The sequence below is a fragment of the Globicephala melas genome, chromosome 12 (genome assembly GCF_963455315.2).
Source record: "Globicephala melas chromosome 12, mGloMel1.2, whole genome shotgun sequence".
In the NCBI taxonomy this organism is placed as follows: domain Eukaryota; kingdom Metazoa; phylum Chordata; class Mammalia; order Artiodactyla; family Delphinidae; genus Globicephala; species Globicephala melas.
The window spans coordinates 8570218-8597852 of NC_083325.1; the positions used below are offsets into that span (position 1 = coordinate 8570218).

Below are 27635 nucleotides of genomic sequence, written 5' to 3' on the forward strand. Positions count from 1 at the left end.
TCAACCCTTTGCAGAAACCTTTCCAGAAACACCTTTTTCAGAAACCACTCTTGCAGTCAGGAACAGGAGCTGCCAGACGCAGGGGCTGTTACCTCCTCCTGGGGCCCCGACACTGCCCGCTCTCCCTCAAGTGGGCACCCCACCTCTGGCCACACCTTCCGGATCTCTGCTTCCTGGGCTGGCGCCCTCAGCCTAAGGCCAGCTCTCCAACTGCCCCCAGCATGACCCCTCTCCCGGTTAGGACCAGCTACTCACCACCCACCTAGAGGCCTGCTCTGTTCCTCTCCTTGTCGCCTCTCACACCTGCCCCGCTGAAGACCACGTCTCGGCTCTCCAGTCTGTCCCTTCCCATCTGCACTGCCCCTGCCTGACCCAGGTCACCGCCTCTGGCCCGGACTCTTCCCGACAACCCCCTCATCACATCTGGCCCCTCACATCTTTCCAGCACATGGCCGGCAGATGACCTTCTTCAGATGTGACTCTGATGGTGTCCTGTCCCACTGAAAGGTCTCCGACCGTGTGGGGAGGACCCTACACCTGGGGATCAATGGACACTGACCACTGGGCTCAGAGGCTCAACAGGAATATGGCATGTCGTCCTGGAGACCACATGTCCTTAACAGCAAGAACTTTCAGATATCTTTCAGTTCTAAAACACGTAGATCACATGCATGTAATGACGTGACAGGAAAGGTCTTCACGTACCAAGAGAAGGTCATTAGAAGCTACACACACCCAATCCCCTCCTCCTCTCCAACACCTGCACACACTCTTGCACATGTGGGCACACGTGACTCTTCCCTGCTGCCTGGCAGGGGACCCTGGAGGAGTTTACGAGGCACAGGCCTTTAGGACCAAGGTGTGGCTCTATGCCTGCCATCCAGGCCTCTCCGTCCTCACCCCTGCTCACTGCTGCCTGCTACCTGAGCCTCCGGCCCCACGTGGCTTCTCCCCACCTGCCTCTGTTCAGGCTCCTTGGCCTGGGACGCCAGGTCTCTCCTCCACCTCCTCATATAACCAACTCCTACTTACTCTTTAAAACCCACTTCCAGGAAGCCCTCCCAGACCCCCTGAGACCTTACTAGGGCCCCTACTCCCTGCATTCATCTTAATCCTTGCAGCCACCTCTCTCTGCTACCAGCCCAAGTCTCTCGAGGACACGGACCTCGTCTGGTTCATCTTTGTGTTCCAGCACCAAAGACGAGCCCGGTATGTGGCTGAACTTAAAGGAAGGAGGGATAACAAAGTCCAGGTGGCCCTCGGAGCCCGAAGAGGACTAAGTACACGCTCTCCAGCAGCTCAGCGACCGACGGATGCAGCCCCTGGCCCACAGAGATGGCCCGGCACGCACCTTTCGGCCAGCGTCTGCTGCTCGTTGATGCCCACGTTGAAGAGCACGGGCTGCACCCGCAGCAGCATCCCGCTCTGGATCTCCCGGGGCAGGGCGTCAAACAGGGGGCCCGGCAGGGGGATCCGCACGTTAAAGCCATCCCTGAAATGCAGAAGAAGAGGAGGGTCAGGCCTGCGACAGGGAGATGCGAGACAGGCGAGCAAGGAGAGGAAGGCCCTGCTGGCCTCAGGACGGGACAGCGGCCTGGCCCAGCTCAGAGACCTCCTAGCTGCTGGTCACCGACCTGTACAGGGCTGTGAAATGAGTGTAGCGGGCTGGGATGAGCGTTTCCAGCTGAATGCAACGGAATAAAGCAAAAATGAAACGTGCATCACATGTGATGAACACAGATGAAAACTGCGCTAGTTCTGAGAATCAGAAAAACATTTCTACCGATTTCCTGTGATGACGGGCAGCATGTCAGTTGATGCATTAGAAGTAGCCTGAGTGACTTTGAAGGTCACGTTCCTCAAGTCCATGATCCCAAGACTCATGTCCTCCAGCATGGCCAGCTCCTCCCCTGGAGGCAAGAGAGGGAAAGGGCTGTCAGGCAGAGGGGACCTGCGCTCTCCCCTGGACTCAGCGTGGCCACGAAGGACAGCGATGAGTTCAGGGCGGCAGTGACGAGGCGGTGAGAGTTGGGGGGAGGCTGGCCAAGTGCCTCACTTCTCCGTGAGTAAAGCCCACTACTGAAGTCCTGTGGCCACGTTAAAAAGCGCAGCTGGTGCAACCACGCCTTGTAGTTCCCGGCCCTTTCCTGGCGAAGGGAGGGGTGGGGGACCTACACGTGGGAACCTCAGAAGGCAAAGCCGGCTCTTTAGGTGTTGTGATCTTTCCGTATTCTTTAGATCTTTTGATATTTCTTCAATGTCTTAGAACTCCAAAGATTAACAGATACTTTAAAGAAATTATCCGTTTTTACCTTCTAAGAAGAAATAAACAGAAAACGAAGGTGAGGAGAAGAGAGCATTGATAAGACAATTTGGAAATACCAACAAATTTTTAAAATACTCCTGTGTGACCCAGCAACTCTCCTTCTAATAATTTAGTGGGTGCAGAAATGGGCCACAAGCGGGGGTGTGTGTGTGTGCCTGTGTGTAACTATATAGGGCTTTTTTTAGTTCTTTGCCACCTATCGGGGTGTTTGGATACATTTTCATCAGTACGTGTTACCTGTGTACCAGACAACCACTCAGGGAGACGAGAGGGGGCCACACACGGAGGCTCTCCCAAGCCCAGCCCAGGCGGCTCACCGTAGGTGCTCAGCAGGCTCTCAAACTGGGCGAGCAGCCCGATGGTGTAGAGCTGCCGCAAGAAGCCGTCGTCGTGCAGGCAGTTCCTCAGCTTGATGACGAAGCCACAGATGAGCGCCGTCAGCTGCAGGGAACAGACACCGCCTCACCTCGCGCCTGGCCGCCCCGGTTCCTGCACCCGCGTTGCTCTGCCTGCGGCGGCCCCTCGCCCTCGGGGGCTGGGACCAGGAGTGCAGAGGCCACGGGAGGGCTCGCTTCCAAAGGTCCGTCTGGTTTTGGTTCAGCTTCCGACCCGACCTTGGGGTCACTCCTGGGCCAGAACCTTCTGGAAGCCCAGAATGATTTCCCCACGGTGAAAGGAAAGGCCTCTATGCCCGAAGATCCAGAGCAGCGCCGGCTGGAAAGCGGGGTGCTCACGACGAGGGGCAGGAGCGGAGAACAGGGTGCCCCCTGCACAGCCCCGGCCTCGTGGGGACAGGAAGCCACACGGAACCCACCAAGCCTCTGCCACCGTTCACTCTGCTAATCAGATGACTGCACCTGAAAACTGGTGATGCTCATCTAAGCTCTTCCCTCCTCTAAGGGAAATCGAAATCACCGGAATAGAGTTGTGCCTGAGCGGGCCTAATACCTGCTGCTTTATAAACCAGAAAACAGATTGCGCGTCTTCCCTCAATGAACTCCTCTGCAGGGAAGAACAAAGGTGGCACCAGGGCCGGTGTGACCCCAGGCTCCTTGGGGCAGGTTCCCAGGGAGCAGGTGTGAAGCCGGACTGTCCTGAGCACCTGCGAGCCAGCAGCTCCCCTCCCCCTCCCTCCAAGGCCAACACCCAGGCCTCAGGCCACACGGGTAAAGCCACAGGCGGGAGGGCAAAGGGCCACGCTGGTTTCCTCAACCGGCAGAGAGGGACAGGTTCACCTACCGTCTGGCAGAAGACCACGTCGCGGCGGTACTGCAGGCTCAGGAAGGTGGCGATGGTGGGCGCGCTGTCCTGCATGAGCAGGAAGACCATCGCCTTCTTGGCCTTGTCGCTCATCATGGCCACGCAGTCCGTGAGGGTGGTCAGCAGGGGGTACAGGGCCTCGCTCCACTCACCTGGCACGAGGGGCGGTCGGCTCAGAAGGTGGCGCTTCGAAGGCCCCCGGCCCCCGGTCCCGCACCGGCCCTGCCACCCCGCCTGCCCCTCCCGCCTCCGCACGGCCCAGAAGTGGCGCCAAGTTCAGCCCCGCTCTCTGCCCTCCTAGCCTGAAGCTTCTCCAGCAAACGCACCATCAGCCCTCCTCGGGGACCACCGACACCCCCTCTGGGGACTCTACACACTCACGGCCCCGACTGTTCCTTTCGAGCAAGATGACAGCGAGCTCTGGGAGTCATGACTCAGCAAGAACACACTGTGTCTGCGGAGGCCAGTGCCTCCCGGCACCGCCATCCCTCGCGGGGTACCTGCTGTCTGGCTTCTCTGATCCAGGCGGCGAGGCAGAGCCCCGGGCTTCCGGAGCAAGGCCAACCCAGCCTGGCCGAGCCTTTGCGCCGCGGGCGCAGGCCCCACCCACGACTGCGGAAGGACCCTCCCCGCCTACGCAGCCGCAGCCCTCAGCGTCCCCGCCTCCTGCGCTTTCTTCCCCGCCGCCACCTTCCTGCCAGACTCCCCCTATTCCTGGCTTAGTGGGGTTTTTCTGTTTTTGGAATATAAGGAAACTTTGACCCTGTACCAAAACAACTTTTTAAAAATAGAACCTCAGGGGAGAAAAACAGAGTGAAAGGTATTTTTGGCTTTGGCTCTTCTCGGTCCTTCCTATTTGGAAGACATTGAGACGAGAAAAGACATGCCCCCATCAGTTATATTTTTTTAACAGGCCACCAAGCCCAGAAATAGGCACTGGATCATCACCACTGGGTGCGCCCACCCGGAGCGCGGCGAAGGCAGTGGTGTGCAGCCCGGGCAGGGCACCCTCCTAGGGTGGGGTGCATGCAGGTCACGGGATGCCCGTGACCGTCACCCCACTCAGGACAGGACCTGGCCTCGTGAGCAGTGCAGCTGCTAGGATGGTCAGCTCCGTCTCAGATAAACAGAATCTTAAAAAGAGAGAAGGGAGCTGTGGTTCTGCTCTCTCCAACTGTGTGCTTCACGCTTTGCTGAGAAACAAATTCAGAGAAACGCCTAAAACCTACAAAAGGACTTCCCTGTACTCAGTGTTTGGTCAACGCAGATTTTCAAGTCTACGTAGCCATTCAAAATTTGGAAATGATCTAAGTGTATATACAGACACACTGTACGCGGACAAAGATTTCTACCTCTAGTGGGAAAAAGGCAGGCTTACATTTAGAAAGTCTACAGCAAAAAGGTCCTGGCAAATAAATCACAGTGGAAAAGAACCCTGCATGGAGGCGTGGAAAATGTGAGTCCCAGGCCCCAGCTGCCACTGAGCAGTGGTGGGTGAGCCGTGGGCAGGTCCCCTGACCCCTCAGCCACAGGGGCCCTTCGCGGTGAAACGGGGTGACTGTTGTGGATAATATCCACGTCTTTCTTCCTCTAAAATTCTCAGAGACCATGTTTTTGTTTCTTTGAAGAACTCTGTTGAATCCATGTCAATTATATTCAACTGTCAGAAAAGGCCAATGGGCGTTAAGTTTTAATAGCCAAGTAGTTTGGGGAAAGGTAGGCAGTCATTAAGACTACGCTTCACCTCAGAAGTAAAGGCTCTTAGAGCAAGTGTTGCCAATTTTACTTTCTGTTCCACTTAACCTGAATATATATATGTAATCACTATGCAACTCTTGATCGTTTTAACCTGAAAATGATCAGAATATACAAGTGGTCTTATGTGACTGAGCAAGCCCTCTGCATACAATTTTTTACTCTGCCTACTTCTGTTTAAACGAAATCCACATAAGAATGACTTAGTTTTGCTGCATTAGAGAAAAAACAACAAACCAGACAAAAAAAAAAAAAAGACACTGAAAAAAACTGTAGAATTGGAAGAATGGTTAAAAAAAAGCACTCAGGGTTTGTTCCGGAGAAGAGATGTGGCCCTGGGCGGGAGTTGAGCCTGATGTCCGCCTAGAGAAGGGCTCAGCCGTGTCTGGATGGCTCCGGAGTTCAATGAGAGCATCAACCAGCCCTTAAATCAACACCTGTGAGTGCCTCACTCTCTGTTTTCTCACTTAATCCACAGAGAGAGGACTAGTAATAGGGGTAAGGAAAGCCTCAGAAAGGCTAAGTGTTTTCCCAGACACACAAAAAGAACGGCCACTCGTACACACATCTGACTACGCAGCGAAGAGTCGTTGGGGATTAATACATTTTGGGTCAACGCGAGGGGAAACCAAACTTCAGAACTTCCAAACAAAATAAATTTCAGGGACAGTGATGAGATTTCTACCAGAACCTAGTTAAGTACAGGTGTCTGGGACGTTAGGGTTGGTGAAGGGGTTTACTCTGCCTCCTACATCGACAAAGTCTGGCAATGAACAAAAAACACCAGTGCCTAAGCAGCACCCTTCGTGCTGGAGCCGATGCCCCTTGTGGGGCAAGCTCCCGACCTCACTGCTCACCTGCAACATTCACTGACGGGCGGCCAGTCCAGGACTGTGCTACTTCAGGTAGCTTTGCTTTGTGTATTTTTTTTTTTTTCTCATTAATAGGGGAGGGAAAGGAGAGAGTAGGGAGAGAGAGAGAGAGAGAGAGAAAATGGCGTGTTCTAACTCAGACTAAATACAGCTCTGTGGGAAAAGCTAAAGGAACCCCTGGCAGGGGACCTTTTAGTCCATCTGACATCAGCTGTGGACAGGCCACCAAAGCTTCTGGAAGTGACAGAGCTCACAGAAGACGAGGAGAGCTGTACAAGCCAGGCTGCCCGAGTGCTGCCCGGGAACCCGCTAGACCTCCCCTCGGCTCTACAAACTGCAGGGCTCGCAGAGCCGAGGAAAGCCCCGAGCTGCCTCGGGCCAGGGTCATGAGGCCGCCACCCCCTTTCCTGGCCTTAACTGCTGGGGACGGTCACCGCCACGGGGCTCGGGGGAGACAGCACAGCGAGAAGGCACCGACCTGTCCGGCAGGTAAGCTGGGGGGACTGGGAGTCCAGAGGCAGGTGGGAAGGAGCCAGGCCTGGGCCAGGGGAGGTGCTGGGGAGGGCCCAGGGAACCGGAGCTGGAGACCTGCTCGTGACCAAACTAACGTTTCTGGGGAGAGAAACTGAGGGGCTGAAAGCAAACTGGGGGGTTATGAGGCGCCCCATCAGATGACCCGCTGATGAGCAAATGGGGTTCTGGAGTCACGGCCGTGAGCGGAGCTGAATTCCCCGGTGCCGTGTGAGCGAGAGGATGCTCTGAGAGCTGACGGGAATAGTGCGGCAAATCCCGCAATCACAGCTGGCTGCACCCTAGACATGAGGCAGGCGGCCTGCGACGTCATATTTACATGCAGTCAGAGGACGGGATGACTGGATAGCTGCTTTTTGGAGTGTAAGGGGAAAAAAACCCCACAACATCGTACTTGGGGGTCTCATGCTCCCTCTGGGAAAACCACAAGCCACGTCGAGGAAATTCGATATGAACTAGAGCAGGGGTCGGCACGTTTTTTCTGTAAAGGACTAGACAGTCAACACTTTAGGCTTTGAAGGCCACAGGGGCTCTGTCACAACTACTGGACTCCGGCACTGCCCCAAAGCAGCCGTGGACAGTACGTGAACGAATGGGCGTGACTTATTTCCAGGAAAACGGTATTTACAGGAGCAGGCGGTGGACGGGATTCGCTCGGAGCAGTGGTTTGCCGACCCCTGAACTAGAGTCACAAACACTGATTTCTACATGCAAATGCAGTCCAAAAGATGCCATTTCTAGCACTAACTCCACCCGAAGCCCACAGCAGTGCCTGACAGGAAGTCTAAGGCTGCAGCCAGGCTCAGAAGAGAGGAGGCTGTGTGATTACCGTGCCACAGCATCTGGACGGCTACCTCTTATCTGCCTCCCCCTCCATGGGACGCTCGCAAGCTCAGGTGAAATCACAGGAAGCGTCACGTACCATCATGTACCTCTCTTAGCCAGGCCACCCACTTCAGGAAGCCTAATGCGCTCGTGGACACTAACTTCTGAAAAGGGTTTAGGACGGGAAAGTGACAAAAACGCATGTGGTAGCCTGCTTCTGGCCACAATACCAGCCCGACTGGCCCCTCGGCAAACCTAAGAAAAGTTGCTACATCCCTCACAATGAGGAAACTCCTAAAATGTTTTCCTGACTCTGGGAGTACAAGGTAACCTTTGACAGTTTAGCTACAAACACGCCCTGAATATTAAGAAGACGTCTGCAGAAGCCTTGAACATAAACCACGTACCTGGGCTGGACTCTTCAGGAGGGGGACTGCAATCTGCACAGAAATGGAGGGTGACACGGATGATTAAGGAGCGGCACACGGTTCAAACACGAGCAACTCAACGCTTAGCGCAACTGCGGCAGCAGCTGGCAGTAAGCCGGCTAAACCGAGCCTCGGAGAAGAGGCCGGGGGCCTGCCTGCCTCTTCCCCAGGAGTCACACGAAGGTGGTCGGGCTGCCTGGAGCTCCCTGCCCGATCCACCGGTGTCAACATGCATGTTGCTGGTACTTCAACATGACACACTCTTCGGGAAGAGCAGGTTAACGTGTCACAATGAGATAAAGCCCCCACGTCCATCCCATTGCATGTGCTGGAGCCCATGCTGGCTCACGACATCTGGAAGCAAACTTGCAGTGAGAGAGACTGACCGGTAAATCGAGTGTGCAGCTCAGAGCCCACCGCCCTGACTGACTTTAGAGCCCGGGCTAGAGGTCGGCTGCTGAGATCCAAAAGGTTAGGGTCGTCATAAGACCCATATACCAGACACATGCATGCCAATCTTTACGATGTTTAAGCCAAATACAAAACGTTTATGATTGAGGGAAGTCTGGAATTGGAACATCCCTCCAGGTCCCTCAAAGAATACCAAGTTTAACTCAATTTCACCTACACTGAGTCACATCGGGAAGTACTCATTTCAAGTTCTCTTCTCCCTTAAAAACTCTAGAATTCCTGGTTAACTGGGTGTGCCACCTGAAACAAACAAGTTTGAAAAGGGATCGTTTGGGCTAAAAGCTTATTTTATTTTATGTCTAAACTTTTCAGTTCAAAGAACGTTTTAGGATCCTGAAACAGGTGGTTTCAGATCCTCGAGAGTAACTGGAACCAGCTGAACGGAGACTTTGACAACCTGGATTGTCCAGAAGGGTGGTGGCAGGGATCTTCTCTCTCATCGTCTTTGGCAATGACTTCTTAAACTGGCCAACGGGACAGAAAATAGAGCAAAATTAAAGGCCTCTGTAAGTTGAAGACTTCAGCGTCTTCACTAGAGTGCAAATATCCTGAGACTGCCTGCTTCACACAGAGGGAAACCACCGTGGCGCGTGTGATGCACAGCGGTGACCGTTCAACATCTGTCTGGCGAAAACAGAATTACCCCAGGCCTTGGAAAAATATAGACTTCTGTCTCCCCATAACCCTTCCTCCAAGGTCCCAAGGCTCTATGAGGAGAAGGGTTTAGAAGACTGTTTTCATGATCTGCAGTGATCCCAAACTGCTGGGCTGGGACCATGCCTGAGAAGGGATCAGGGGTTAAACCCACTGGGTAGACTCGTCTTTCAGTCAAACGGGAGAAAGGGATCTCCTCTTAGATCACAGAGGCCCCTGCGATTTGATGCCCACTGTGGACTGCTCCACACACATGCAGATTTTAGCACACAGTCTCAGGGGTACGGGGACCTGGGGTGCAACCCATAGATCTCAGGTTAAGAGAAACCTGGTCCAGGGTTTGAAGGACTCTTCGGGGATGAGGAGAGCAGGAGAGAGTGTGTGTGGGAGGTAATGGAAGTCACCAAATCCTGACAGTTTGCAGACGGGTCACTTGGGTGGAAAACCAGGAGGAGAGGGAGGCTCACGGAGCCTCTACGGTCCCCGCTGCGGGGGACTGGTCAGTGGGCCCTGCGGAGCCCTGACCCCAGGCGGGGCTGAGGCAGGGCGACTCCTTGATGAAAGATGAAAACCAAGGACCCAGGACAGGGTAGAGAATTGCAATGAAAAGAGAGAACGCCTTTCAAAGAGGCATGGAGTTGTTCACGGGCAGTAAATACGCTGGTGTGAACACAACCCCGCTCATTAGGCCAAAACAAGTGCCCCAGGAACCTGGAAGGGCATCGGGAGTCACGACAGAGCCCAGCTCTGGTCCCTGAGGACAAGAGATTGAGTAAAACAAATGGCTCACAGTCTGGTTTGTCCAGATCCTCCTGATCATGCCGAGGTCTGGACGGCTTCCCGGCTGTGCTCAGATTTTTAAATTAAGGACCACGTGCAGGTAATTTAGAGGCCTGTGGTTTCATAAGTTTCTTTTGAGCGCTGATCAGAGTCAGACTCTCTCAAACGCTTCCTACTCCCATGAGCACAACAGAGCTGATCTGTACGGCACACACAGGTACAAGTCAAGCCCTAAATATCACAAAGAAATGCTCCTTTAAATAACTTTAAAACTGCGCTTAAATTTGTCTATATATTTGAACAATAGGGGACGTGCCTAGAAAAAGAGGACATTTAAGTTATGAATACAACAGTATATCCAGTTAAATGAACTATCTCCTGCATTTAAAAAAATCCAATCAGTAACTTTTTTTAAATATGCAGAAAAATGTTTAAATTGCAAGCAAGACAATATTAAAGAGAAATGAGCAATGAACTTTCAGAAATTTTTTTAAAGAAACACAATTTACATTAAAAAAAAAAAATGACAGCACGAACAAAGACAAAACAGTTCCATGAACCAAACACAGGTTTGGGGAACTGAAAGTCGAACCCCTCACAGATGGCAGAGTGGAGGACGGGGACACCGAGGAAACACAGGCTCAAGTGAGAGCGCACCCTGAGGACAGACTGCAGGCGGACAGGAGGGGGAGGGCGTCTGACAAACCCAAGGAGGATTTACCAAGAGGCTCCGACAGGGGAGCGAGACCCTGCCTTGAATGAAAGCTGCCCGGTTCAGAAATGACAAGTCCCACTGCCAGCGGCCCATCCCTGGCCCAGCTGGGCCTTAACCCGCCCAAAGGGGGGCAAGGAGGCGGCGGCGGCAGCTGGATCTCAGCTGCCTGGCGCACAACCCCACCAGCTCTTCCGGGGAAAGGCCAGAGCTGCAGGGACCAGGGACCCACGGGTTCAGGAGGCACGAGGCCCCCCGCTGTAAGGCGGCAGCGGGGCAGAGCGTCTGGTCATGCCCTGTGTCTCCGCAGGCAGCAGGCTGTTTCTGAAGCGTGCCGCTTCACGCCAGCGTCCCGCCTTCTACCGAGAGCCCCACCTTGGAGGTGGCGCCGAACAGAGGAACCTAACTGGCCCCCCCAGACGTGGGAGCGGGGCCCACCCTCTGACTGGGTTACGAGCAAGGCCCAGGGCAGCAGGCCTCTGCCGGATAAAAGCGCACCCAGCCAGTGACAACCAGGCTTTCTAGACGAGTCCGCTGGGCCTGCCACCAGCTCTCATCCAGAGAGAGCTGCGCGCCTCACCTTGTCCCTGATGCCTGATGCCGTAAGCAACCTCACGAGAAAGGCATCTACCGTTCGGCCTCCTTCGGGTCCCCAGACTGGCTGACAAACCAGCAAAGTCCAGGAGCCCCACCCTCCCGGACGCGGCAGCGTGAGCTCGCGGGGCCCTGAGGACCGGCCTTCGCCTGCAGGCTCACACGCGGCCCCCCCCCGCCCCCACTGCTCTGGGTGCCGCGACACCCCCTCTGCTGAGAGGCCTCCCTGCAGTCTGCGTGGCGGGCGTGGAGTTAGAGACACACACGAACACACAGACAGCGCTCGAGGTGGAGGTGGGAAGCGGGGTGCGTACGCACGTGTGGTCGGGTGAGGGCGGCATGCGGCGGGGGGGCGTGGCGAGGGGGGCCCGTCGCAGAGGGGGTCCTCCGGTCGGATCCAGTAGGCCTGGCTGCCCCGGTTACCTTTCCTTCCTGCGCAGCTGCCGGTGCCGGGGAGGCTGTGGTCGCAGCCCTCGGCCTGCAGGCGCTCCCGCTGCAGCAGCTTGTCTGCCCGCTGGATGATGCACTCCAGGCTCTTGTCCACGTTCAGCCACACCTTCTCCTGGCGGACCCAAGGGGCGCGGGGTCAGCTCTCCCAGCAGGAGACACAGGGCAGAAAGCAGGGCCCGCCCCCCACCCCCGGGCGCCACGCCCACTGAGAGCCCTCAGGATGCAGAGAGGGTGAGACAATTTGGAATCCCCCATTAAGCTGCATCTGCTTTTCCAAAGACAAGTCGATGTCCCGTGGGCGTCAGTTTCAAAGCTTGGGGGACGTCTGTTAGTCGCTGTCCCGGAGGCCACTGTGGGTACAAGGGCCACGGGAGCACCCTCGTCCCCTCCTCCCTCCCCGCAGACCTCGTACAAACACCGCAGGGGACTGAGGTCTTCTGGATGGAGGCCGTGGATCGCTCAGCATGGGGGACGGGGGCGGGGGGTCCCTGCAGAAACCCAGGCAGCACTCAGGACGCCAGGGCAGGCCTGGGGGAGTGCGCTGCTGCCGCCGGCAGTCCGGTGCCCCCAGGACGACACCGCCGAAGAACAGTCCCAGCAAATGACAAACATGAGTCCGTGATGTGTCACTCCCTCAAGGGGCAGACCCTGCTCTCAAAGCCCATCCAGCGGAAGCAACATCGTGACGGGATGTCAGGGCGGCGTCTCCCAAATCCTCACCAAGCTGCCCAGCACCTCAGCTCCCACATCTCCAGAAAGACGTGGCCCCGGCAGGGCTGACGGCCAGCGGAGGCCGAGGGGGCAGGGCCCGGGCTGGGCCCGACACCCGTGAGGGAGCGAGGCCTCGCATTTTCCAGGCCGGCTCAGCGGTAGGGTGACGGGCGGGGGCGGCAGACTCACCCACTCCTCCTCGTGCCAGTCCACCTGCAGGGAAGACCGGCTGTTCCTGCCCGACCACCTGGCCATGAGGGTGTCCTGGTCGTTCCTCAGCATCACCTGCTCCTCCTCAGTGGAGGTGGGCGAGGCCTTGGAGGCGATGTAGTCGGGCCGGGCCGCGTTCAGCCCATGGATGGAGGTGGCCAGCAGCTTGCAGTCGCACACGGTGACCAGCTGCCGGGTCTGCAGGGACACACGCATACCCGGCCTCTCTGAGCGCCCAGCCCGCCCCCCTCCGCCCTCCCGCACGGTGCCCACACCCCAAGAGCTGCAGCCCTCGAGACGGCCGAGGTTTAAGGCTGCCTGCCGCACGACGGGCCCGGCTGAATCTCGGCAAGAACTTCCCACAGAAGCCCGGAGAACGCAAGGAGGACGACAGGGAGGCCAAGAAGCCTCTGACATTCTTGGACCCCGGCCAGCCTCTGAGCCTGACATGGCTGGAGGAGGGGCCCGGGGTGAGCCCAGTGCCAGCCTTCACTGGCTTCCCGGGCTGTCCCTCCATCCCAGGGCACAGGCCTCACTTCAGTTTAACCGCTGAAGTCTTATGCGTCACATCTAATACCTGAAGCCCCGGGCAGCGGGGCAGCGGGATTCCTGGCATAGCACTTGCGGTTCTGGGGAATTCTGCAAGCAACAGCAGCTCTGTGGCTCAGAATTTGACGTCTGACAGCGTCACCTTTATTTTATGAGTGGATTTAATCCCCGGCTCTCAGTCTTTTTACTGGGCAAACACATGGGAAGGATACAAGACATTCGGACGGGGAAAAGCAGCTCATCCCAGTGAAGCAGGTGTGTGTGGGGAAGTGTGACCAGAATCTGTGTGTGCACGTGTGTGTGCCTGTGGCCACGTGTGTGTTTGGCGGAGGCACGTACGTTGGGAGAGACACTGAGTCATGTGAAAAAGCATCACCCATCAATTTTTAATCAGGATCAGGTGACAGTTAATTAGAAGCTGGTTTGTGGACTATACATAACCCAGTGAAATTATACTGTTCTTATATTATGTGTGTATAATAATTCAGTTTCTTTTTTCGAACTGTGAGTACAACAGAAATGTGGCCCCAAATGTGCTGGGTAGGCAGTCACTAAGGAAGCAGAGGAACTGTCCCAGCTTCAACAAGACCCCCGTGCGCTCCCTGGAAAGCCAAGTGCATGAAGCCACAGCTGAGGCTCCTGAGCTCCGGGCTCTATTGCTGGTCTGCCCCCATCCAGCTCTGTGACCACGGGCCAGTCACCAAGCCCCGCCCCAGGCCTTTGTGGGAATAGGATCTGAAGTCAGACCTTCAAGGTCATCCCAGTGTCACCATTTGTGTGGACAGCTCTAGGCACACATGAGGTGTCCAGGGGTATTCAGAAACCCAAGGGACCCCCACCCACCTGCAGCAGGGTAGCCTCTCCTACCTTGTCTGCTAAGATGGCGAGTGTTCTTTCGAGGCCAGTGGCGGACCTGTCCTTGGCCGCCCTCGAGAGCCTCTCTGCGTAGTAACTCACTTGGGTTTTCAGGGTGTTGATCTGGGCAATGATCTCCTTGGCTCTGACAATGTCCTGTGGTATGTAGATGATGGACTGGCAGCTGGACGACGTACTAAAAAGGATGAGAACAGCTTCTAAGGGGTTCTCTTGAATCGGTGGGGATAGTAGCACCTCCCCACCCCTGCCCACCACCAACACGAGGTGAAGCCTCCTGTTACTCGGGGCTGTTTCCTAGGCTGGTCTAGTTGTTGGTGGACAAGAGGAAATCTCAGCAGATCCATTCTGTCTGTACAGTAGAGGCTTGAAATGTTAAAATACAATTAAGCCTTTTATTCATGTTTGCATGTATCTGTATTCTTACTGTGTTTCTACCTGTGTGTACAGATGCTGAACCCAGTAGTTGCCTGGATGCTCACAACCTTTCACCTAAGAACCTCTTCTGTCAGTTTTTAAGCAGTACTTGAGTGGAGACCTGCTGACACCAGAGTGGCTCACACCGCAGTGAAGGGAGACTGCAGTAGGGGCTGGACTTTGCCAAAAGAAACCTGTCTTTTCATTTGGCCAATCAGGACTTCAAACTTTCTGCGCACAGACCCACACCCTCCCTCATGTGTCTACCCCAGCAAGTCCCCAGAACACTGGGCTTCCATCCTCTCTCCCCTGCTCCGGGACTCCCCTGCTCAATGTTCCATCGGATGAAGGGGGGCATGGAGAACATGCCGAACTGGAGGCCAGGCCTGGATGCCTCACTGGCTTTGAAAACCAGTCCTTCCCTCGTCCCCCACTCCCTGCCATCGAGCAGCATGTGCATCTTGGGATCTGATGTCAAAGCTACTGTCCGGCACAAACACCAGCCTCTGGGGATCCAACTCCACGTCCCTGGCTTCGTGGGACCTTCTAGATGGGGATGGTAAATTGCATGTCTCTTAGCTAAGATCCCCAATCAACCCAATATTATAAGTTTATTTTTCAGACCACCTGAGGAAGCTGAGGGAAACAGGGAGACGTATAAGGCAGCCATGCTTCATGTAAGGAGGGGCCCTGACTGGTCCCCTCGAAGAGCTGCCCTTTGAGTTCAGGGGAAAAGGGAGGACCGCACCCCCCACTGCTGCCCCTGGAGGTGAGGGTCACACAGTAGGACTGAGCCCTTTCCCTGCTGGGCTCTTTCCAGGGTAACCCGAAGCTGGGTCACCAACAGACCGCCCTGCCCATTCCCCTGATGGACTATGGGGTAAACATGCAAAAACAAAAACCCGAAGCACCCGAGAAAAAACAACACCCCAAGCCCAGACACCACAGTGAAAAACGATGGAGCTGCCAGAAGCCCATGCAGCAGGCTGCGGTCAAGCCTGCACAGCACGAGGTGCGCACGCTGCTCTCCAACCTGCAATCGCTGCTGAATGAATAGCTGCCGTCTGGGGCAGCTGCGTCTCGGGGGTGCTGCCCCGGGTCTCGGGAGCGCCACCCCGGGTCTCCGGAGCGCTACCCTGGGACCGGCTGTGAAATTTACTCTTCCCACACGGGAAGGACGTGGCGGAATAGCTACCATCTGGGACAGCTGGGTCTCGGGAGCGCTACCCCGAACAGGCTGTGAAATTTACTCTTCCCACACGGGAAGGACGTGGCGGGAGTGAGAAAGGATGCACTTCAAAGAGCTGCTGTTCACGGATGACCGTGAACACATGAGCGTGGGAGCCCAACCACAGGCCTAAACGGGGGGCAGCCGCAGAGCCTCAGCCACCGGGGAGGGTGTCCTCAGCGTGCAGCACCTCCAGGAGTGTGCGCCCTGCCACGGCCCCTGAGCTGCTCCAGCTCTTCGACAGCAGCAGTTCTGAGGGCTACGGGTGCCTCACAAGCCCCAGGGCGGAGCCCCTGTTCTGGGCCGGGGCAAGCGCCCCGGGCGGGTCTGGGGAGGCCTGGAACGGCAGTGGGGACCCCAGGCAGCAGGCATGGTGGCTTCTGGCTGCCATCTCATTGTTGGTGGAAAAAGTCACTGGGTTGTATTAATTGTTGGTTTGCCCTCCAGGGATAAAACTGGCCCTAGTAATACTGTTTTACAAATCTCCATTAACTATTAAATACCATAAAAATGTAAGCTGGCTTCATTCCTACAAGACGTGAAGGGAAACTGAAAACTGAAAAGCAACAGGTTCTTGTAAAAGAAGCCAGGAAGGGACTCCCAAACGCACCAGTGGGTTGACTTGAAATCCCAGCACCTGGGGACCTGCCCGGCCTGGGCTCCTCATATCCCGGAGGAACAAAACTGGGTCTTCGCTTCGAGTGAGCACAGCAATGAACTGCTACCAGACTGGGAGGGTTTGACACAGCAGACCGGAGATGGGCTATTCATTATCACAGAAGATTGCAGTTGGAAGGAGAATTCTGTCTATGAGGCTACAACTAGGAGCCCACGGGGGCACGGAGGGGGAAGCACCTCAGAGGAGGGGACAGTCTCTCCGCACGAGAGCAAGACCCAAACACACACTCTCCACAGACAGAAAACTCACCAACACTCCTCAAAACTGCTAAAGAAAAGAACCAAAACGAAATATTAGCAGCTGGTTAGCAAACGGCAAATGCAAAACAAAAATTAAAAAAACAAGTTCTCTTTCGTCAAAATTCTGGAGATCATTTGTCGAGGCCCCGACTACAGGGACAATTAAACTCAAGAGCCCAGCATGCTCACTGGTGAGAGCAACGTCTGCGCGTGTGCTCGAGCCCCAGGGAGACGTCCCATGCGGGCGAGTAACACCTGCGCCGAAAGGAGAGCTCCCCTGGTGCAAACCATTCCTGCAGGTGGTGTTACGACATCAGTAGGACATTAAATAAAAATGTATATATTAGAAAAATGCTGTAGAAGCACTTAGGGAGTAAGAGGTACTGAAGTTAACATGCCAGACAGGTATCAACACCCCAACCTTCCTGGGACAGGGACAGCCCTCTTGAGCGGCTTTCTCCTCCGGGGCCTCCACGCCAGCCTCAGACCACACACTCGCACCTCCACGCGGCCACATGCAATGCTGCGACAGACACGCGGCTGGCTGTGCAGAGCACTGTGGCACAGGAAGCTCGCCTTTGTCCTAATTCCCAGAGAAGCACCGCGTCGGTGAGTCCTCGGAGGGATCTGGTGGCCTGGCTTGTCTGCCCAGGGAGAAGCCCTTGGTGGGGACGAATCAAGGTCGAGGAGGCTGCCAGGGGCCTCCCAGAGATGCCACCCAGCGCTCAGCTCTGACCCGACTCCCCAGCTGCTCTCCGCCAGCCTGCGGGCCCCTTGGCCCACGACCGGTGCACCTGACCTTTCTTCCCAACCCGTGCAGTCCGAGGTCACCTTGCTCAAGCCCTGTCCTGACTCCCGCCCTGGGGCCTGAGGCTCCGGCCAGCGCTAAGCCTCCTCCGACTGCCCCGCGGGTCCTCCTGAGGCTGGCGGGCCTTGGCCTCACCATCCTCAAAGCACTCGGCTCCGGCCCCTCAAGCCCACGTTCCACGCAGACTGCCCCCTCGTGGCCCCAGCTTGTTCCTTCTCTGCAGCCCCACCTTCTTCTCCGGGCCTCGCCGCCCCGTCTCCTCCAGAACCTCGCTCCATCAGTGTCCTCTGCCGTCTCCCCGCACTTGCCTTCATCTCTCCTATCAGCCTGAGCACGGGCTCGTCTCGGTCACCTTCTGCGCGCCTGAGGCCTTCACGCTGCTCTTCCACCTCACGGTCCCAGGAGCCCAGGCCTCGGCCACACGCATAGCATCCACTTCCTACACCCGCACGCCCTGGTCAAGGTAAGCCTGGCGCGTGACGCTCGGGAAGATCACCCACGCCTCGCGGCGTCCAGCTCGACAGCTCGGTTTAGCGCTCTCTCCCGTCCCCTCTGATCCACAGCACACCCTGCACCCTCCGCTCGCCGATTTCCAGCAGGCTCCGAGCGCTGGTGCTGACTTTGCCCCAGGGCCAGGCCCAGACCCATCAACTCTGGTCACCTCCGCGCCGCCTGCGCCTGCCCGGCCCCTCCCCTCGGCTCCTGCCCCCAAGGCCCCGCCCCTCACCGCGAGCTCCGCAAGGCCCGCCCCACCCCGCCCTCCTCCCAAGTTCCTGCTCAGCGTGGTCAACTCCGTGCAGCCCCTCGATCCTGACACTGACGACCTCTCCCGGGCTTCACGCTTTGTGACCTTCAACCGGCCGACCAGGGCCTGTAAAGGGCAGCTGAGCCCCAGAGTCCAGGAGGGCCGCCGCCTGGGGCGCTGCTCTCCAGTTGCATTTCCATCCGCTGTCATTTTACAGGGACAGGACCAGGGCTCGGGTGCCTCGTCACCCACCCAGCTCAGTCACACACACAGAGCAGCACAGGGCCCGTAAGGCAGCTCCTCCCACCCCGCAAAAGCAGATCGGATGCTGGATGTTTTCTGTGGTCCCGTTTTGACTTTCTTTTTTTTTAACCTAGGAAGCGTCAGACAGCAGTACAAGGACAACAAACACCCTCCAAGAACTTACTGTTTCTTGGTCTCTTCAAATTTGTGCAGCTTTTTGCGGAGACCTCCTGACTTAAAGCCTTGGCAGTGTGCTGCTGGCGCTCCGATGGTGACAATGTCGTAGTTCTGATCTGAATGACAGAAAGCTCTCCTCCATTACTCTGGGCTCAGGCCTGTGGACGAGCCAGCTACAGGGATACGTGCACAACTCTGAGATCCCCCGCCAGCCCACTTCCAAGCAGCCTGTGGTTCCCTCAGTCGCACAGCCCGGGCTGCCCGAGGGCCTCTGGAGCCAAGCACCATCATCTCGGCTACGAGGGTCCTGTCTCAGGGGAGAGTCACACAGGGCAGAGGGCAACTACCCAGCGACTCAGCTTGCATTCCTCCTTCAGAAGGATGACCTGTGGGCAATTTTCTGCCACAGCAACACAAAGGGAAGCTGGAGGGAGGACAAACGAGGGGAAGGGGTCTGAGCTCTCCACAGAGGCCTTCCGGAGGCCCTTGGGCTGGGCCTTTGCCGAGCGCCCAGCAGCAGCACACACAGGGCAGGCTGGGGCAGATGTGGGGCAGCTCAGGGAGAAAAGAAGTGAGATGTGATCGAGCGAGACGGTTACCTGATCCTCCATCGTCCTGAACTCTCATCCTCTGTATGTGTAAGTTTGTGGGAACAAATTCTAACTTTTTATCTGCTTTCAAACTGCTTGCCTTGAACGAGGGACCTGAGGAATGGAATGTGAGAAAATAAAGATGGTCAGCCCGTATCCCCCATTCATGAACGGTGGGTGGAGAAGGGACAGTTTGAGGGTATTGCCGCGGGTATGCAGGTGTGTGTCAGCAGTGGCCTCAGAAACTCTGAGCTGCCCGTGAGCACACTTCCTTCCCAGACGATGGGGGTGGAACATTGAGGGAGAGCAGCTCCCGGCCAGAAGACTGGTTCGGGGTCCTAGGTGGTGAAAGGGGCCTGGGGGATCCACCCTCAGAGGCTCGGGAGCGACGCCGGGCCTTCCCATAGGCAGCTCTCAACCGACAGGACTGACACAGGGACAGGATTCTGTGCAGCACGATGTCAGCACCACTATAAAAAGCAAGTGGGCCCGTGCCAGGAAGTGCCTGTTCCAACTGTAGAGCCTGCCGGCATCCAAGAGCTAAGAAACTGGTGTGACGGGAGCAACACTTCTCAATTCTGAAAAGTGATGAGAAGGTCTGCTCATCACCCCACGTCTATCAGATGAGCAAACGCTACACAGCCGCGATTCTGGCCTCCAGAAAACACGCTAACACGTCCCCTTGCACATCCTGGGGTGGGGCTCAGGAGTTTGGACCATGTTTTCTATCAAATATTCACAATCTTATTTCTATAATTAGAATACTTAACCAATTAAGTAAAGAACTGCTTGCCGAGAAAAAGAGACTATAAATTACACTAACCATCAGGAGAAATAAACATTCCACCTGGTGAAAAAAGACAACTTTATTTTGCCAGTATGCAAAACGCAGACCAGCCACTGTCCGCTTTGCACTTTGCCACGGGAGATGGTTCTCTAGCTACTGACGGGGTAGCCCATGGACCCCCGGCACTGGCATCCTGGGAGCCTGTTATAAATGCAGAATCCCAGATCTGCTGTTCACGAGACTCTCTGGAGACTTAGAAGCACACTGGCATCTCAGAAGCTCTGCTCTAGAAGAATCATGGTGGGGGCGTTTCAGACTTTCCCAGGTAACAAGCATCCAGCTCGGGCAGGTCCCTAAGTCCCTTCAGGCAAACACGGCCATTTGTCTTAGAAATACACTTAGATCTGTTCTTCAGATTCAAACCAAACCCAGGGCACCATCATCTTGTCATCACTCCTGTAAACCTGGCTGCTTCCCAGCCAAGTTTAGGGACGGGTTCCTCTGTGCTGTCCCCACATTAAGGGGTTACGATTTTCTTTAAAAGCTGAAATTCTATTATAAAGAGGGGAAGGAGGGAAGAATCTGAAGAGAATAAAGTAATAGAAAACCAAAAAAGTCACTCCATTTGGAACCAAGAGGGAATGAGTTAAGCATAGTCTTCTAAACCTACCCTGAAAATGTTTTGAAAATCAAGTGGCATCTTTCAAGAAGAAAAGATGTGTCTATATTTCACTTTCGCTTTTGAGGCTTAAAATGGAGAGCTCCACTCAGACAATTCATATGTAAACATAAGGACCGCTAAACAGTTAAACTGGGAAATCCAGAAAACCCTGCCTTGCTTTGTCTCAAGGCAAACGGCCTGCATCCTTTTGGCCATTTCACTGATGCTAGACCAAGATGAAGAAATAAAATGAACCAACAGCCTGTGACTTTGTCTCTCCTGAATTTCATCCTACAGCGGTTGTTTTGGCAGATGACACCATGGAAGGAACTTTCGATGCAATTCACACATTTGTCTTCTCAATTAAGATCTGAAAACTCCATATTTGAGAGAACTCACACCTACATGAGAATCTATTTTTAAAAATCCATTAGCGTGTCTGTCAGTGGGAATATGGAAGTGACCCTAGGTTCCAGATTTCCAGCTGGGAAAATGAGAGCGGGTGAGCCATGGTGGGGTTGAGAGCGGGCACCCACCTTTGTACTGATGGAGGTCGGTCAGGTTCTCCTGGTACGTGAGGATGATGGTCTGGTACTGAGTGACGATCTGGCGCCGGAGGCTCTCCCAGCAAGGGGACAGTTCCCCCAGCTCCTCCAGTTCACACACTCTGCAAGAAGACACACGCATCAGGCCATGGCACCGGCTCCCTCCCAGCAGAGGCTCAGGAGTCCTGACCAGCCAGGAGGACAGATGGATGTGGACGCGTCATGCCCAGGGGAGGCCCTGCGAGTCTGGAGGGGCAGCAGCAGGGCAGGACAGCAGACAGCTCCAAGAGCGGCTGTAAAAAAGGCAGACCACTGACCACGTGGAAACTGCACAGACAGGCTTTTCATAGCAACTCAGTCAAATGTTCAGGGAAAACTAAGTGAAGGAGTGAAGAGGGGAGTGGCTCCACCAGGCACCCTGGCGACCTTGCATGTGTCCAGAGGCCACAGGGGCGTGAAGGCTTGAACTGCAGCCTGAGTCTGACCCTACCGGAGCACAGGAGGATTGGAGCCTGAGGGCAACTGCTACAGGCTCTCCCCACCCCTCCATCCCCGCTACCCCCGGGGCTGTCATTGCCTCCTGGATTCTGGGAGGCGGGGCTTTCTGCCCTCACCAGAGCAGAGCTGCAGAATATAAAGCTGTCCCGCGAGCCGGGCTGCTCAGCAACGGGGGTCCCGTGGCTCCTGCTGTGGCCACCAGGCCCCTTATGTTTCACTGTCATCCTATTCGGGTCCGGGACAGGGACCCTGGGAAGATGGCAGCTTTAGCTATCGTTCCCTTTACTACCTGTGTAAGTAATGAACTGTCTAGATCTAAAAGTGCATAGAGAAGAAGACAAGGGAAAAAAAGAATTTGTTATATCCACAAAAATGAAAGCAAAGCTGTTTAAGAACTGAAATATAAACTTCTTAGCTCAGCAGGAAATAAGAGCTACATAATCAGAATAATGAACACAAAAAATGGATTCAAAAAAAAGGATAACCATTTTAGGAAATTTAGGAAACTGGGGGGGAAAGTATAAAAGACCCAAAATCCTCTTCATAGGAAATCAGCAGTTAATCTCTGAAGTTGATTCATTAAGAGGGCACTCTATACATAAATCTAGAAATATAGCAGAAAACACTAAAACGGCTAAAAGTGGTTGTTTCTTGGAAAGGAGATCAGAAAGTTGAGCATCCCAAGACTTACGCTTTTCGTTAAAAACCTTTTTGCGCTCTTTGGCTTTTTATACTATGCACGTTTTCCTCTACGGGGGGGAAAAAGCTAAGTTTATAGAAGTGTTTAGGAATCTACTAAATTTTCTAAAGTTAAAAAAAATTTTAAAGCCGTGCCATTTTATTATTATTATTATTACTAATCAACGAGGTTAACGTAAAGAACCCTTGGTGCAGGCAAGGCTGGGTGGGACCGATGTCCCCGTGCGTTGCCGGCTGAGTGGCCCCGCTCGCCTTGGGTCTGCAACCGAGCCTGTCTGCCTCAGCCACTGCGGGCCCTTCTCTCTCCGTGTCTCTGCCCGTGTGTCACGTGGCTCCTCCTTGTGCTTCGGGTGTCAGCTTAGTGTCACCGTCTCTCAGAGGCCTGCCCCGGCCACCCTCCTCCTTCTCACAGCCCCTTTTAAGTTCTGCACACCAGTGACCCGTCTGGGCCCCATGGGGCCCAAGTTCTGTTACTGACTGTCTCCCATGGTCCATCTCACTCATCAAGACCCCCGCCTCCCCACCACAGTGAGCAGAACACTGGCCACGTGGTGGGTGTGGGAAACAACAAAACCCTCCAAACCGACACAATGAATGAATGAACTCTTCCGAGTTATAGTGCACCGAACAGTGGGAAATTATGCGTAACTAAAAATTTAGTGAAACTGAAGATATATAGAAAAATAGATGGTAGCTATGTAAATATATTACAAATATGGAAAAGCTGAAAGGAAGTTTTAAAAAATTAACTCTATAAAATATACACAGGGCTTCCCCGGTGGCGCAGTGGTTAAGAATCCGCCTGCCAACACAGAGGACACGGGTTCAAGCCCTGGTCCGGGAAGATCCCACGTGTCGTGGAGCAACTAAGCCCGTGCGCCACAACTACTGAGCCCGTGAGCCACAACTACTGAGCCTGCGCTCTAGAGCCCACGTGCCACAACTACTGAAGCCCGCACACCTAGAGCACAGAGAACAACAAGAGAAGCCACCGCAACGAGAAGCCTGCACACTGCAACGAAAAGAAGTCCCCCACTCGCCACAACTAGAGAAAGCCCGCGCACAGCAACAAAAACCCAACACAGCCAAAAATAAATAAAATAAATTCATCTAAAAAAATAAAAAATAAATAAAATATACACACATAGGGGGATAAAGCAGCTCATTGCATTATTCTTCCCCTTTTTCTCTAAGTTCAAATTTTTTTTCAAGATAGAAAAATTAAAACAAAATAGCTGTATTAAAACAGTAGGATCTGGCTGCACTGTTTTCCTTCATGCAGCTGCTGTGTTGCATCTACGATTAACACTGCTCGATGGCAAGGAGCAGAGGTGACTCTTAGGCGGACGGGAGACGTACTCTGCAGTGCCCGGACCTCCCCGCAGGCTGCTCCCCGCCTCAGGACCAGTGAAGCAGGCCCCGGGCCGAGAGACACAGAGGATCAGTGTCCTGATGGGTCATCCTTAGCCCTCTGGAGCCCGGACCGTAGGAAACCGTGACCCAGGCAGCCGCAACCAGAGAGGGACCAGCTAGTCTAACTTTCTCAAGGCCGGAGGGGAGGCGAGGGGAGGGGAACCCGTGCTCAGCAGGGGCACAGCTGGCGTGTCGGGCACGCTGTCTCGTGACGTCCTCGCGCAGAAACCCCGGGACACAGATGAGCAAACTGAGCCCAGGCCGCGCAGCAGGCAGGCGGCGGACGCCGGGCGTGCGGCCCATGTGAAGCCAGTGCTCACCCACCCCGTCCACGGGCCTTCCAGACGGGAGGGGCAGATGACAGGGGGCCTCACCTGGCCGCGTCCTCCTCCAGCAGGAGCTTCACGAACTGCCGGGGCACGTGCAGGGACAGCACGCTCTCTGCCATCTGCTCCAGGATCCGCAGGTGGTTGCCCTCGGTGGTCGGGAACCGGTACATGCGGCAGACGGCACCGCCAAACACTGAGGCGGGAGGGCGACGGGCCGCAGTGAGCAGGCGCAGGCCACCGCGGGACCCGCTCCCCCCCGGCCCCCAGGTCTCCTTCCTGCTCATCTCCAGGGAGTTAAAACACTTAAACCCACACCCACGGAGTGACCGAGCCCAACACCATCGAGACAGAGCAAAAGGAAGCAGGAGCCTCCTCCCCGGAGGGTCACGAGGTCCCGACACACTGCCACAAAGGACGGCACGCTGATGTGCAGAGAGAGGTGACGATGGGCGTGCACAGCCGTGACAATCAGAGCGGGTGGGGAAGCAGACCACGAACCCAGGTGGACACTCACGAGTGGCAAGGGTACCGACAGAGGAAGCTGCTTACCCGATTTCAGTAAAGTGTCTTTTCGCAACGAAGCGTATTTGGATCGGATTCCCAAGGCCTCGGTCAAGCTCTCGTCAACAGGCAGAACCATCTAAAAACATGTACAGAAAAGCATGAGAAAACTGTGACTGACTCCAGAGCACATCACGTCATAAAAGAACCCTTGAAACTAACATCCACCAACAACTCTACGAGGAACGCACAGCCAGACAAGTGAGGCCCCCTCCCAGGACGCTGAACATACTCCGCCCACACAGCTTTCTAGAAATGCACAACTTTCGAAGTCACTTCCCCTTGTCTTTGAGTGTTCTGACGTGTAGGATGAAAGGGCAGTGGTAGACGAGGCCCACGAGTATTTCCACAGCTGACGTTCAGGTTCATTTGGGGTAAAATGAGAGATCTCTGTATTTTACAATGACTACCAGCGTTTGGGCTCTGAAATTAGAACTGTCGTTTGAGAGTGTCTGGGTGAGCGGCTGTGCATCAGAGAGGGTGACACGGTTGGTGGGGGGGGGGGGGCGGGCACAGGTGTGAGACGGGGCCCAGGCGACTGCGAGGCAGAGGAGTGTCTGGGAGAGGAAGACCGTGACCAGCCCTCAGGGTGACCTGGGTCTCACTCCACACCCACGAGCCACCTCTGCCCTCTGCACTCTGGAGGGACGCTGACGTGGCCTGGGGCAGGGGCAGGGGCCTGCTTCTCTCTACGTGGAGAAGTACCTGGGGGGACTGGCGCGCCCGGCAGAGCCCGGCCTTCCCCTCCCCACAGCTCACTGGCAAAGTGTGTCGGGACAGTCCTCGACTCCTCACAGAGAGGAGCAGAGTGGTGTGCTCACCCTCCCGTTGACGGTGTCCAGAGACCGGGTCACGGGGGGCCGCTGGTCTGACTTCTCCTCCATCTGCCAGCCCATCACGGTGATGTTGCCCACGCGGTCGCTCTCCGCAGACCTGCAACCGGCAACGCGCTTCGGTAAATAGCGCCGTGACTGCGCTTCGTTTTCTGCTTCAACACAAAGCACAGCTTCCTGGATGGTCAAGGGGTCCTGGGGGTGCCAGGATGGGGCCAGCTGGTGGGTCAGGCAGCAGTTACCGTGTGCACAGGCTCCGGGGGAGGCAGGCGAGGAGATGGGGGCACAGAAGAGGGCTGTGTCTGAGAGGAGACGATGCCCCAGAGATGGGTGGCGTGCCCGGTGAAGCGGGGGTCAGGGGTAGCCAATGCCCGCTCGGGAGGCTGGCGCCCAACAGCCCTGGGCTGACCCCGCCCCGGAGAGTGATGCGGACACACCTTGCAATTGGGACTGGAGAGCACCTTCTTCTGGCACTAGACCCCTTTTCTACTCGTTCCCACCCCACCCTCAAGCTCTGATTAGCCTCAAGGCCTAGGCCGGGACCCCAAGTGAGCTGAGGTCACCCAGGATTGCCCAAAGCCTCTGAATCCTTCATGGTATGGCTGACACCACCCTAGCCCTGGTCCGCTTTACCGCTAAGACCCCTCAGGGTGGCTGCTGGCTGCCTGGGCCCATCTGATTCATCCAGGGAAGCCCCAGTGAGTCCTTGATTCATTCAGAGATACCTGAAGCCTCTGGCTTTTTTATCTAAGCTGTGAGGCTTAGCCAGGTTCTACATTTTTATGTGGTCACATGCATCCACTGACCATTTCCTCTGACTCACTCTCACGGTTCTCATGCCTGGAAGAGTCCCTTCCCAGGCTCTCTGTTCGACGGGCATCTCTAGCTCCTTTTAAAAAGGATGATGGGGCTTCCCTGGTGGCGCAGTGGTTAAGAATCCGCCTGCCAGTGCGGGAGACACAGGTTCGATCCCTGGTCCGGGAAGATCCCACATGCCGCAGAGCAACTGAGCCCGTGCGTTACAACTACTGAGCCTGCGTTCTAGAACCTGCAAGCCACAACTACTGAGCCCACGTGCCACAGCTGCTGAAGCCCGAGTGCCTAGAGCCCGTGCTCCGCAACAAGAGAAGCCACCACAATGAGAAGCCCGCTTGCCGCAACCAGAGGAAAGCCCGTGCGCAGCAACAAAGACCCAACGCAGCCAAAAACTAAAAAATAAAAAGTGCAGGCTCTGGAATCAGACTGCCTGGATTTGTACGTGGGCTCTGATAGTTCTCAGCTGGATAACACTGAGCAAGTTAACTAACCTCTCTGGACCTCAGGTTCCTAATATCTCCTCCTAGGGTTGTAGTATTAGGCGAGGTCATACAGGAGAGCACACAGTAAGAGCTTAATAAATGACTATAAAATGTACATGTATAAAAATTTAAAAATAAATAAATAAAAAGGATGATGCCCACGTCTTACATTTAACCCTAATCCAACTAGAATCATCTCTGGCGTATGATGTACCTAGGTGTTCTTCTCTAACGGCCCCTCCCCCATGCGACCCTGATTTTTCTCCCCGAGACCCCCTTCCTCGTCCTGAGTCAAGCTCTCCACATACACAGCAGGGTGAGCCCTGCCCAACGCCTTCAACTCTGTCATCTCCGTATCTTCAAAATGTCACACTACTAGCAGGGAATTCATCTTCTGTGTCAAAATCTTCTTTGCTATTTGGGACTATTTCCCCAATTTTTACATTATTTTGAAAAAAAAAAAAAAAAAAGAACACTATGTCAGGGTGGGAACTGCCCCTAAAATGAATCTGGGAAGGACCGACACCTTGACCCCAACATAGTGGGGTTCCCCCCGCCGCGCCTCCCTCCCCACATTCCTTCCTTCCACAAATATTTATTGAGCAGCAGGCACTGTTCTAGGTCTTGGGATACGAGCAAAACCATGGAACATCCCTGCCCTCTGGGAGATCCTATTAGGGAGGGGACAGATAACAGCAAAGTATGTTTGGTATTATTAGATGCATACCTAGGTTTTCCTTTGGGTCTGCATACTTCCTATGAACACAGCACATTTCCATTCCGTGACAGGCCCTCTGACAGGCTTTTTTTCTCTCTCCTCAATGACAACCAAGTCCCTGCCCAGAGTCTGGCCTCTGGGGACACGGTGCTCTCCCAGTATAGGA

At 55.1% G+C, this 27635-nt stretch overlaps 1 protein-coding gene across 9 annotated transcripts in view; it reads right to left on the reverse strand.

Annotated features, from left to right (window-relative positions):
- Nucleotides 1-27635, reverse strand: part of INPP4A (inositol polyphosphate-4-phosphatase type I A) — a 130934-nt gene that overhangs the window by 16826 nt on the left and 86473 nt on the right. For 2 of the 9 annotated variants that reach the window (XM_060309949.1, XM_060309947.1), the window contains exons 8-22: nt 25442-25553; nt 24609-24699; nt 24105-24252; nt 21112-21242; nt 19137-19241; nt 18545-18653; nt 16575-16592; nt 13996-14179; nt 12559-12777; nt 11527-11770; nt 7977-8009; nt 3566-3738; nt 2644-2767; nt 1784-1910; nt 1352-1492 (exon numbers count right to left, since the gene is read on the reverse strand). In XM_060309949.1, coding sequence (XP_060165932.1) covers nt 1352-1492; nt 1784-1910; nt 2644-2767; nt 3566-3738; nt 7977-8009; nt 11527-11770; nt 12559-12777; nt 13996-14179; nt 16575-16592; nt 18545-18653; nt 19137-19241; nt 21112-21242; nt 24105-24252; nt 24609-24699; nt 25442-25553 — 1959 coding nt within the window. The remainder of the gene's footprint in view (nt 1-1351; nt 1493-1783; nt 1911-2643; nt 2768-3565; nt 3739-7976; nt 8010-11526; nt 11771-12558; nt 12778-13995; nt 14180-16574; nt 16593-18544; nt 18654-19136; nt 19242-21111; nt 21243-24104; nt 24253-24608; nt 24700-25441; nt 25554-27635) is intronic. The other 7 variants (XM_060309952.1, XM_060309950.2, XM_030838872.2 and 4 more) reach the window with 5 other exon arrangements.